This window comes from Limulus polyphemus, unplaced genomic scaffold (assembly GCF_000517525.1).
Source record: "Limulus polyphemus unplaced genomic scaffold, Limulus_polyphemus-2.1.2 Scaffold507, whole genome shotgun sequence".
Lineage (NCBI taxonomy): Eukaryota > Metazoa > Arthropoda > Merostomata > Xiphosura > Limulidae > Limulus > Limulus polyphemus.
In genome coordinates, this window is record NW_013666117.1 from 424,974 (window position 1) to 438,632 (window position 13,659).

General features: G+C 30.7%; 1 protein-coding gene across 4 annotated transcripts in view; it reads left to right on the top strand.

The window, feature by feature from the left end:
• LOC106458744 overlaps positions 1-13,115 on the top strand; it is an 80,348-nt gene extending 67,233 nt beyond the window's left edge. For 3 of the 4 annotated variants that reach the window (XM_022385049.1, XM_013918283.2, XM_022385050.1), the window contains 7 exons: positions 1,325-1,429; positions 2,922-3,034; positions 3,283-3,604; positions 3,946-4,021; positions 6,709-6,762; positions 7,780-7,939; positions 9,654-13,115. In XM_022385049.1, the coding sequence (XP_022240757.1) occupies positions 1,325-1,429; positions 2,922-3,034; positions 3,283-3,604; positions 3,946-4,021; positions 6,709-6,762; positions 7,780-7,939; positions 9,654-9,724 (901 nt within the window). In that variant the 3' untranslated portion in view covers positions 9,725-13,115. The remainder of the gene's footprint in view (positions 1-1,324; positions 1,430-2,921; positions 3,035-3,282; positions 3,605-3,945; positions 4,022-6,708; positions 6,763-7,779; positions 7,940-9,653) is intronic. The other variant, XM_022385051.1, reaches the window with a different exon arrangement.
• Positions 13,116-13,659: the final 544 nt, after the last annotated feature.

The following is a 13,659-nucleotide window of genomic DNA, read 5'->3' on the forward strand; positions in this document are numbered from 1 at the left end:
ACCTTTTGTCACACTGTCAAGAGTGGTAGATGGATACCATGTGGTATATATATATATATATATATATATGTGTGTGTGTGTGTGTGTATATATATGTAAGTATGTATGTATGTATGTTTACTCCATTTCTGATCCAGACTGTAACTTTTTCATGATCTATCATGGAAAAAACCAGCACTGAGGAAGTTTTCTAACCACTTCTCTTGCTCACTCTGGCTGGGTTTTGCAGTCACCCATTGCAGTGTCTCCAGTAAAAGACCTTTCCAGACCAAAGAACCAGTGCCCCCCCCTTCATTGAGTGGAACATGGGAGACCCCCTTACCACTTACCAGTTCCTAGCTGCTGGGGTGGTGGACGATAGAGAACCCTCACCAGTTGGACTGATTATGGTGAGAAGTGGTGTGGTGGTGATACAGTTAATGTAGTGCAGGTCACTTCTCATATACATCACTCATGCCACTTGTGCTCTCCTCCTGCAACCAGTGTCTGTTCAGTAGAGTTGAGGTGAACACACTCTATACAGGCCCATACTGCTTAACCATAGTGCCTTCCTCCCACAGCTGGAGTACATCCAATAGAGTTGAGACAAGCACACACTATATGATACTATGATGTCTTACTAACTTGCCTTCCTCCCACAGTTTGAGTCCGTTGCAATTTTTTAATGAGTGAATAAAGGTTTTAAAGCTTAGATACAACCACTGATGTACCACAAAGAGAAATTAGGTGACTTTCAGTAATAACAGTGCAATTGAGCCTTTGCAGTTAATCAGTTGGTATCTGTTAAATAATAAGTATGCCTAAGTCTTTACAAAATGTTGAATAATACTGAAACACTATGTTTACTAGTGTTTATTTTTTACAATCTGTTACAATGGCTCAAATAAAATGGACATTGCTGATTCTTCCTGTTTTATGATTTTCTTTGTCCACCTACTAGAGTATTGAGTGGTTTAAACGGGTGATCAGAATTTTAAATTGTATTATTTTCTTTTGTTTCCCTATATGTCTTTACTATTTTAATTAATCACTTTCACTCACTCTGTATCACTTTTCTGTATCATAATATTGGATTATTTTATGTTTGTAATGTAAAAGTAGCTGAACATCAGATGCACCAAGCAAAAATAGTAATTTATATAGAAAAAAACAACAGGAATATTGTGGTAAATGGTAAAACAGATTTACTGTTGCCTATATATCAATTCCATAGCACCAGGTTCATAACATAGAAATTTGTATATTACTGTAAGTAGGAGATGCATGAAGAAAAAAACAATAATTTTTTTATAAACTTTTTATACCGTATGTTTTTTTATTTTAGACCTGGATCACATCGCTACTTGTGGAAAAGAGGGAAATTTCTAGAAGAGCTTATTGACACTATAAGCCCGAGTAATAAACTTTCTGAATTGTGTTACAAATCAGGGTGAGTTTAGCACCTCTGCATCTTGTAATAAACTCTATACTATGTTACAAGTCAGTGTGAGTACACATTTAAAGTAATAAACTTTCCAAACTATGTTATGAATCATGGTGAGTTTTATTTTTAACCCTAACACATCCAGTGAGCACCTTTCATGCATTGAGTGCACTCCTGCATGTCGAATTTAGTAAAAATATTTAATAATTCTATATCTCTTTCAACAATTTTTAACTCCAAAATACTTTAGATTGATATTGTGTAAATTTGCAAAGGAAAATTAAAAAATGTTCCAACTTTTAATTTCTGTGCAGCTCCAATGAGTCTTGCCTGTAAATAACACACTTATTAATTTTTTTCTGGAATTTTTATCTGTCTGTATGAATTATGGTACACATCAGGATAAGATTGAAAATTTGTTAGCTGGTAATATTTTTTCTAATTGTATTAAAATTATCCTGCATGTATCTAACACATTTGAACCTTGCAATAAACGTACCAAACAATGTCACAAATCATTATGTGTTCAACACTAGAATCTTCTAATAAATTTTCGAAATCATATTATAGGTCAATGTGAGTTTGATCCTTTTGAATCTTATAATAAACTTTCCAAAATTGATTACAAATTATTTCAAACACCCACGAATAGTGTGTTAGTACCCAAAGAATGATAAAACTGGATTTATTGCTAAGTGTTAATATAATATTATTAAACTTAGTTTTATTCAGCAGACTGTGCAGAATGATGCGACCATTTTCAGAGACTACTAATGCCATAAATATTAGAAACGTAAAGACATTTTTCTAAAGGTGAACAATAGTATAATTTCATTTCTTTTATAAACAAAGAAATAAACAAACCATGAGCCCACCACAAAGGTTTTACAATTAATATCTTATGGGATGGTAACCTTTACTTTGAGCATTGTATTAGACATGGATTTATAATGGGTGATAGTCAAATCACTACATTAATTTGCCATTCTAACAGATAAATGTACTTAACAAATGTAGCCCTCTTGTGCTTTAAAACCAGTGTCTTTTTCACAGTATTACACACTTATTGAATAGAATAATTTTCTTCACTAAAATGCCTCTCATTGGCTCAGTACACATTAAGTCTGAAGGCTTAGGTTTTGATACCTGTGGTGTACACAGCACAAGTAACCCATTGTATAGGTTTGTGCTTGACAATAAACAAACTTCTCTGCAACATTGCTATTTTTAATAGTATTACGTTTACTAAATAGTATCTTTTTGTTTTATTTACTGTATGGTACTCACTGAATTAAAAATATCTCGTGGGTTTTAATTTAGTTAAACAAATTTTAAGCCTAACATTTCTTTCATATGTTGCAGTTCAGAAATATAGATTATGTTTTTCTGTTTCTTAAGAGTTAAGTTTGTAACATTTAATAACATGGATATCAAAGTGATACTTTGTTTCACCTAGAAATATGTTTCCAAACAGAACTTTTTTCTATCCATTTTTTAGGTATTGGCTAGGCTATATACATATATTGAAAAAACAGTCTCTCCACGAACAGCTTCTGTCTACAGTCCTACAGCTTGGAGATATAGAACTTTTGTATCAAGTTGGCATTTTATGTAAGTCTAAAATAGTTTATTAATAGTATTATATGCTGCGATATATTTTGACTGATTATATTGCTTACTCTTGTCTTTCTAAATATAGAACATGTATGAAAAATAGCAGTAAGTTGCCATCAGTGACCTGTTGCCTCCTGTCGTAGGTGGTTTGAAATTACAGATGGTGACACACTACTTGGATTGCACACTGACAATATTTAATATTTTAATTTCCTAAATTTATTTTATTCATTCTTTCTTTTTAGCTGCTTTGTCCAATTATCCAGAAAAGTGGCAAAACCTACTATTTCTGTTATCACAAAGACAGACTGTAATGGGAGAAGTTCTTTGTTTGACCTGTGGTAACAGCTATTCAGAACTAACACCCTTTCCTAGCTCTTCTGCAGAGACACCTACTAACTGGAAAGTAACCATCAGTTGGGAAAAGATTGGAAAGTTACTTGTAGAAGCTCTTGACTCATCCACAGCAGTTAAACTTCTCCAGGAATCCAAGATCCCAGTTGGTGGCTTGTCTGCCAGTTTCTACCAAGCCTGCATTCTCTCACATCTGATAGAAGTACAGCAAAGGTAAGGATGTCGGTTTGAAATTATTAATATCACGATCACAGATGACAAGTAAACATGACATCTCTATTATTATTTTAGTGTTGTTTATGAAAAAATCATTTTCAGCTTCTTTTTATCTTGCTGTTAGATAGAACATTTAATGATGTTAGAAAAACACGTAGGTTCAAGAAATCAATACTCTATAACCCAAGCATTATTGAAAGGTCCACCATTTGAAAGCACATGGGTTACAGAGTATTGTACTTTTGTGTTAAGTAGAACATTTAATTGTTTCAAAAATAATTGATTTCTTTTTTATGTCTGTAAAATCTAATATGAAAAACTTTTTTTTTCTATTTTAGTGCCTTGGCTCACAGAATGTTGTCACGACTGGAAAGCTACCTTTGGTCCCGTCGACCTACCACAATTTCTCCTGAGGTTTGTTCATCTAAATTAAAATATTTTAATAGAATGAAGTGTTAATATTTTTTGTAGAGTTAAAAGTAAACAAACTAGAGTAATAAAGCTTAGCACCACTCTACTTCATAATTACTTTAAGAATCTATAGAGGGGTAGAAATGTATTATTTTACATTTTCTTGCTGACCAATCTCTTTTAATTATAAACAGTTTTCTTAAGGTACTTTCAAGTTAAGTATCTATATAAATATAATAGTACTGTCTGTTGTATGTCCATGTAACTACTTTGTAAGGTGTGGATGGATTTTCAGCAAAATTAGTATGGAGATTCATTAGGTCCATACAAATTTTCAGTTTGGCATTTTGCAGTTTTTATGGGCGTTTTTGCAGTTTTTACCACTATTTTGCCCCTTATTGATGGATCTTCACCAAATTTGGCATGAAGGTTTGTTGGGTCCATGTGGAGATATATGCAAATTTGCAGTTTCATATTTTGTGGTTTGCAGTTTTTTGGGCATTTTTGCATTTTTTACAATTACATATAAGGGAAGCAACTTTTTATGTCCTGAGATAACCTTTCATTAATCATGAATTTACATAACTTCTGTCCAGGGTACAGGTACTCCAGCTGGTATAGTTAATAAGTATCAAGTATGAAAGAAATATTATGAAAAGCATATTAACAGACATGCATTTTTTGTTTTGTTAATAGAAACGTTTCTGAATTAGACTGGATATGGATCTTATTCACCTGACATAACCTTATTATACTTAATAACTAATATGCAGAACACTGACATCCAACATTTTGATATCTTGTAGTTCCAATGGCTGTTACAGAATTACTGACATCCAACATTTTGTTACCTTGTAGTACAATGGCTGTTACAGAATTACTGACATCCAACATTTTAATACCTTGTAGTACAATGGTTGTTACAGAATTACTGACATCCAACATTTTGATACCTTGTAGTACAATGGCTGTTACAGAACACTGACATCCAACATTTTGATACCTTGTAGTACAATGGCTGTTACAGAACACTGACATCCAACATTTTGATACCTTGTTACAATGGTTGTTACAGAATTAAGGAAATTGTGATTTACTTTATTCATTTGTTTGTTTTTTCATCTTATGTTGATAATTATTATTTATGAATATACTATGCCAAGCAACTCAGTCATTACAAGTAGGCTAGGTAGAAATACAGAAATATGTTCCTGTAGTATATCTACGAGTAGTGAAGTTGGATAATGGCACTATCAAGAATTTTATGAAGATCATTATGCAGTCACATATTTAATGGACATCAGTATTGTTTTAAAAGTAGTATATAATTGTTGGAAATGAAATTTCTTCTTCAGCAGTACTTGACCAAGTCACAAAATCTCAAGTCTTCTTGTTTTCTCATCAAAAAAGTGGTGAAAGTGGTTTCTTTCAGTATCAGTGTAGAATGGAAATACATTATATACTTATTTCCTAAATCATGAATTGAATTATCTTTTTAAATTTTCACATAATAAATATATATAATTACAAATATTTACAGTAGATTATTGATCACAGCTAAACTTCACAATAACTCACGATGCCACACTTCTACTTACACCTTACTCGTTAGGTGGCTGCTTAATACAGATTTAGTTGTACTAGCATGCACTTTTATATTTTGTTAACAATACTTAATATTGGAAGTTTTTATAAATAAAATTTAAATTTATCCAGAAAGAGAAATGCTATGTTGCATGTGCAGCAATAACTACTTTATTTTCTATCATAATCTGAGGACATATATAGTAGAGATGGCTGTTATAGGTATTAAAAACTTTTATTTAAAACACAAAACAAGTAGCAACATTTTAACTTCTTTAAGTCATCATAAGGTTAAGATTTTGATGATGACCTAAGGATGATAAAAAAAAAGTGTTACTTGTTGGTCTGTCATAACAAGTTGATTTTACATACTTTGTGTTAATCGAGGTTTTTTTTAATAATGTTTAGTTTTGAAATTGCAAATATTTGTAATTCCTTATCCGTTTACTACACAATGTTGTGATTGACTCACAAGCATTGTTAAGAAAGATTGTGCAAACTTTTCACCTACCTGTTATTCTTGCACAGCCAGAAGATTATGATCAAAACAATAACAAGAATAAGATGTATTGCAAGTGGCCATGACTGCTCATTTCCTTGTATACAGACATAATTGTCTGAAAGTTAAAATTCTGGATTGTTTTATGTAAACTAATAAATAGTTGAAAGATATAAAATTATTTAAAAAGCTTGTTCATTGCATTTGACTGGCTCTGCTCTCAGCTCTAATGATGCGAAGTTAAATTCCAATTTAATCGTTTTGCTGTCACATTGCTCCTTGAACATTTCTCGTTCAAGGGAAGCTAATGGTGTGGTAAGGCTTAACGCCATTACAAAACAATAACGCGGTCTGATATTCTAACAACTTAGGATGAATTTATTGTATTCTTGTGTAAATGAGACATAATTTAACTAGATATGTTTTTATTATTATTTCTTTGAAAAAATAAACAACTACAAAAATGAAAGGTAAAGAACACGTTGCATGTCTTAAGAAAACTGAAAATTGAAGTGCTCTGGTGATTCAGATTGAGTCTGAATTTCTATGACAAAGGTGTTTTATATTTTTAACATAATAGCTGAAAATACTTTTTCTTTGCTTCTAGGCACACCAGATTTTGTTAAAAGAACGCAGAAGTGAGACAGAAGATGAAAGCAAGGTAAAAAGCTTCCAACATTTTTCTTCATTTAAATGAGTGTTATCCCCTCATATGTCAGCATATAATAAAAGTTGCAAGATAAAGATTCATAGTTTTTCATAAAGAAAATCATGCCTTATTTCTTATTTATAATGTATTAAGTATAATAAGATTATAAACTTTTTCTCCCACTTTCAATTGTAGGTACATTTTAGAGCAAGAATAGTGCACTTTTGTCAAAAATTTCCCAATTGTTAAAATTAAAATAATCAAACAGATTCTTTATTAATAAATTTTTGCCACTGCTTTGGAAAAAAGAAGAAACATTCTCAGTTTACATGTTATGTAATTGTAATGTAAATCTGTGTGTTATGTGATGCAGTGATTCCAAATTAAAATTATTTAATGATGCTATTTTCTTTGTGAACTATGTCCAATATTTCTAACCTGGTTCAAAATTAACAAATTATGGCATAATCATCACGTGTTTTGAAATGTTTCTTGTTCACCAAAAATCAAATGCTATAAAATGACAACTAATATAGCGAAAAATAAGCACTCTTGTAAATGATCTAAGTGTTGTAGATGATTTTTTTGTATTCTGAAACTATTTGTTTAGACTTTTCTGAAAATCTTAAACCATGAAAGTAATAAAGAATGCAAATCTTTATTTACCTTTTTAAAGTTTAATTTTGAGCTACATGTAATTTTCTTTTTGACTAGTCCTTCAGTGGGTCAGCTGTAAGTTTACAGGCTTACAACACTAAAATCTGGAATTTGATTTGTAGTGGTGGAAGGAGTGCAGATAGCCCATTGTGTAGTTTGCACTAAGAAAACATAAATTTTTTGACCTAATTATAAATCATGTAAACTTTATGGACAACATAAGTAGTATGTAAGTTAATTATCATCTTGTTTTATCATCCAGACATATATTTTTACATGTTTGTGTGCCTAATAAGGAGGACTTGTACAAAAATATTAGGAAAATTATTGCTTTTTCTCCTAACAACTGACTATATGATTGTTCTCTTCCAGAAGCAGGATTTGTGTTCTACTGTACTGGGTCGGTTCCTAGAAGAACCTGATTCACATTGGGGGATAACAGCAAAATTAAAGAGTAGCTGCTCGGTGTGTGGGCTTCCGTTAACAGCTCAAACAAGTGCTGCATTACGGGGTATCACTGTATGTAGTTGTGGTAGGTATTGTGATTTTTTCTACGTAGTAGTAGTAGTAAATAGTATATATAGCAGGTAAGTTTTATTTGTCTTTTTATGAATAACATTATTGGTGTTTATTATTTATAATAATTATAATTGTGTATTACTGAAAATTTGAAGCACTTTTTTGATAGTAATTGAATGTGGCCGTTCATATAAGCTGACATAGCTAGTATGTGATTTCCTCAGGCTTAGGTTTTATTATTAAAGACCAGGTGATTTGAAGTTGCACATTTTCCAGTACACCATGAATCTAGTGTATCATGGAATTAGGCTGTAATGTTAGAGTGAATAAGATATACACATGGTTTTGGCACAATGTCATGTAGTTTCTAAACCTGTTGAGAACCAGTTAGGCCTGTAATGAGTTTGTGAAGTCGTGTATTGACAACATCAGTACTGTGCAACTGTGAATGTATTGTCATTGTCAAGAGTATAATAAATGTGTTTGTAGTTGTAAAAATGGTCGTGTATCATGTGTTATTGTATTATAGTGAACTAGTTGTAGTTTTTTTGTAGAACATCACAATGTAGTGTATATTTTATCTGTGCTTGTGTTAATTAGTGTATGTTTTTTATGTAGTTGGTCTTTCTCTGTGCAGTTGTGGTAGGTAGTTTGTTTCTTGTGTAGTTGCTGTATGTGGTGTATGTTTTATCGTGTGTGTTAAGGTTGTGTATTGTTTCTCAGTGTAGTTGTGGGTAGTGTATGTTGTTTTTTCTTGTAATACGTAGTATATGGTTTCTTAATATAACTAAGTGAGTGTTTTTTTTTGTAGTACATCAATATAACTAAACGGGTGTGTGTTTTTTTGCAGTGTATAATATATGGTTTCTCAATATAACTGTAAATGGGTGTTTTTTTTTGTAATACATAGTGTATGGTTTCTTTTTGTAGCTATTTTCTCTTGATAGTTGTAGTCGTGTATTACTTCCATATAATTGTAGGTGGTGTGTGATAACTCTGTAGTTGTAAATGGTGTGTGATTTCTCTGTGTAGTTGTAGGTGGTGTGTGATTTTTCTGTGTAGTTGTAAGAGGTGTGTAGATATTTTTGTAGTTGTGTATAGTGTGTGTTTTCTTTCTTTATAGGTGTAGGTACTGTATAATTTCTCTGTAGTTATGCACTGTGTATCGTTTCTCTTTAGTTATGCACTGTGTATCGTTTCTCTTTAGTTATGCACTGTGTATCGTTTCTCTGTAGTTATGCACTGTGTATCGTTTCTCTGTGTTATTGTAAATGATGTATCGTTTCTCTGTGTATTTGTATTTGATGTATGATTTCTCAGAGTAGTTGCAGGCTGTGTGTGGTTTCTCTGCAGTTGCAGGCTGTGTGTGGTTACTCTCTGCAGTTGTAGATGGTGTGTGGTTTTGTTCTGCAGTTGTAGGTAGTATATAGTTTCACAGTATAGTTGTTATATATATATAGTTTATATATGCTTTACAGTTATCCTACCAGTTTCTCAGAAATGTGAGTGATGAATGACAATCACTATTCATGCACTTTTCTCTTTTTCTATAGCCTGAGCTGATACATACATCAAGTAGGCTTTGAGAAAGTGCAGATAATTGTGTAAAGTTACGTGTACATTTCCTTTTTTAATTTAGTTGCTTGTAAAATAATCATTTAGTAAATTTACTGTTAAATCTAGTTTTTCCAGAAACATCTTATGTACTGTTAATATACTTTTTGCAGGTCATACCTATCATAAAGGCTGCCTCCCTGAAGCTTTCTGTATCCAGTGTTTGAAAACAGCACCCTCTTGATTGCATCATCAAATGTACAGTTCTGCTTTCTGTGTGTGGCATCTGGTAGCATGAATTACTGCCAAGGCTTCATTTGTCAACTGCAGTTTAAAACCAGTGCTTCATATGACAACAGAATAAGAAGATGGTTTGAAACTGACAGTAAAAATTAGTTGTTAGTTGATTTGTTATTGGCAAATTCCTGGTATTGTGTTTAATACAGCAGTCTCCAGTTACCCAAATTAGGGTGTGAGTACAGACTGTTAGAGTTGTATATACGTATATATATGTCAGATTTTAAAAGAAAGACATTTAATGAATTAAGCTTGTTTCATTCCACATTTACTCTTTATAAGCTTATTTCAGTAATATTTATTTATGTTCATTAGAAATTTGTTTCTGTAGTTGAGAAATAAGCTTAATTTTTTTGTCATAGTCAATTTTATATTGCTCTTCCATGTTCTTAAATCCATTTGAAATCCTGTTCTGAATAGTTGAGTAATCTGAACAAATCTGGTATCATTCTGTTATGTCACAACTACTAAACATTGCTCATGCTTTCTAACTTACTTGGTAGAAATTTCCAGGTGTGAAAACAGTGTTTACCCTCGTAACGTACTTAAAACAAAAAAAAACAAATGCTATTTCTGATTGCAAAAATTAATGCATTATATGACTATAGTTTATTAATGTGTAGAAAACAAATTTGTAAATATGTTCTAGAGCTACAAATTAGTAGTATAGTAATTAAAGAAAAAATATAATTCAGTTCTTGCAATTCAAGGCTTTAAAATAGAGAAATTAATTATCAGAAATAATAATCATATTGCTATATAATTATAATTTTTTTGGACTGATTAAAACAAAAAAAATAAGTGCTTGTAATGAACAGGCTGTTTTAACAACTTTTGTACTTGTTTATTATGATAATATCTTGTCTCTAATAAAATACCAGGCCAATTCTACATTATATTTCTTTTTAACAAGCTTGAAAGATCATTCATGAATAGTGTTTCTTGGAAAGAACAATCATAAAAGCTGAATTTGTCCTAAATTATTCATATGGTAATCAAACAGTAGAAAACTTCCCAACTGTATATAGTCCCGGTTAATGTTAAACTTACCTTGATTAATGAGTAGAAAAGGTAGCAAACAATTGGTGTAACCCAAGTGTACTTGGTCCAGTGTTAGTTTGTTTCTGGTAAAGAGTAAGTAGAAGACCATCTTATAAAGCTGTGTTTTGTGATAGACAAATGCTAGGATGGGATCATAAACTGAAACTGAGGTATGAGCTGGGAGATCATGTGCATACTGAAGGCTGATTTTTTTTTTTAATACTGAACTACATGTACTGTGTATTTAATATTTAATTTGTTAGTTCCTGGAATGTCTTATTTGGTAATACTTCTCATTACTCAGTTAACCAAACAGCATAAATAAAACTTTTATGATTGCAACATTATAACATTGGAAAATTTTCATTTTTAAAAACCTTTACTGAACATCACTTATGATATTGTCGTTTGGTGTGACTTTCCACCAACCTTCATGCTTTACTATTTATGTACACACATATTAGACCAATAAGAAACAAATGAAGAAACGTTTACAAAGAGACTTCTGTAGTAGAAAGCTTCTGCTGAATGACAAGAACACAAAAATGTAAAATGGTGGTTGCTTTTTTAGATTGTAAATAGCTTTTGAAAAATTCACAAGTTTTACTAAATTATTTCTGAAAATGATAGTTCCATTTCCAAATCAGTTTCAGTTTGCAAAAGGAGACAGAATAGTCAAAATACTGATTTTTAAAAATTTTGTATCAAAATATATTTAACTGTTTGATGTAGAAGATATGCTTAACATATCTATGTAGTGGCTCAAAGCTCAGTATGACATCTGAAATATGTAAAAAAGGTTTAATAGAACAAAAGGCAGACTAAAGTTATGTGTAGAAAGGACTAAGAGCTAAAATGTAAATCATTCATTGTTGTAAAGATTGGTTACAAATTTCTGCTAAACCAAAAGGTCAATATTTCTTTATTGTATTTTTACTGGCATATTTTTGTTAGTGTTTAGTGCTGTTAATAAAAAAAAAATTTCCCTCATTAAACGTACCCAATCATAAAATAAATAAGTTCTTATGCTAATTTCATTTGATTATATAAGAATACAAAATTCACTTTTGTGTGATTTCTATATTGCTCTAACGAAAGAGCCATGTGTTTTTAAACAGGAAACATAAATAGGCACATCAAGGAGTTGTTTTTTCATGAAGTTTGGAAATGTTATAATAGTTTACACATTTTATGTTGTTGTTTTTTCTTTTCTTCTTTTGATAATGTTTACTTACTATAGTTAAGTTTGTTTCATAAAAATGAACCAGTGAGCAAATATACTTTGATTAATTGCTTCTAAATGTATACATTGTATTACATAATCATTATTTTGGTCTAAACTGAGTCTGTATTGCATTTGCTTAATATTCTGTAGACACTTTCTGGTGGTACATGACCACCCGCCAAAGTAAATGGAAACATATTTAATGATAATAAAAATAGTACAAAATAGGTTGGGATACGGTGAGTTCATGTGTAATAATGAGGATTTATAATTAATGTTAAGTTACAGAATTAGGATGCTGATTTAAGGTGATACCAATACCTGTAGTGGGAGAAACATATATATATTTCTAAATCACGCATTCATGTCTTAAAATCAGAGATTCAAGAGATTGTAATAATTTTAGGTGTTTAAAAAGGTGAAGCCTAAACACCATGAAAGTGATGTTAATATCGTTGTTTAAGAAAGCCTTGTCAATTCTAGAAGCAATAATACTAGAATAATAATGAATAAATGTTAATTTGAAAATATGAATAATATTAAGTTTCTATGATAATTTGGTAAAATGTAACATGACCAATACTTCATGGTTGCCATAACATCCTTCAAAGCAACTAATCTTAAAATGGAAAAAAATTGAAACATTCAGTATTGTAGTATATAAAAAAGATGTCAAAATTACCAGCTGCTTCAGGTTCTGTACTTAACAAAAGAAATTTAATCAACCTTTTATGTTCAAAGAATAGTTTTATATCAAACTTTCAGAAGTATTAACCACTCCACAGCTTTTATTGTTGTTTTTTGCTGTCAATAGTTATTTTATATTATATTGAAGTCACTATTTGTGTGTTTTATATTTGTTGTTTTACTTACTCAGAACGTTTATTCCGTATGTTAAATGACAAATAATTTACATAGTATACTGTTATTGATAGTGTTTTATAATGCATTAATACTTAAATAATTTTTTTAATGGTGAGTTATATTTTTAAAACATGTAACAGAATACTTTTAAGTTATGTTGTATTATAAGTAACTGCTTATCAACTAAAGTTCAGCGAGCAGGCCTTATGTTAAATGACAAATAATTTACATAGTATACTGTTATTGATAGTGTTTTATAATGCATTAATACTTAAATAATTTTTTAATGGTGAGTTATATTTTTAAAACATGTAACAGAATACTTTTAAGTTATGTTGTATTATAAGTAACTGCTTATCAACTAAAGTTCAGCGAGCAGGCCTTATAAATAAAGTTAGGTATGTAAAATTCATTCATTAATTATTCCATGAATGTGTTTAAAAGGAGTTGAAACCTAATTTTGTTGTAAATATAATAATTTATGAACAGCTGTTTGTATGGAGTTAAAAACGTATCTATTGATGGGTCTTTTCCTTCTCCATCTCAAGGATATCATGAAAATAGGAAGTTTGTTAAAATGTTTGAGGTCTTTCTGTGTTATATCCCTTAGCCTACACAAATGTTTATTAAATTTTATTAAAAACTCTTGTAAGTAAGCTTATTTCTACTCAGTCATGTGTTTATTCCAAAAATCAAGCTATGAAAAGCCCTAAGAATGAACTCTGGTGTATAGACAGTATACAGCTGATAGT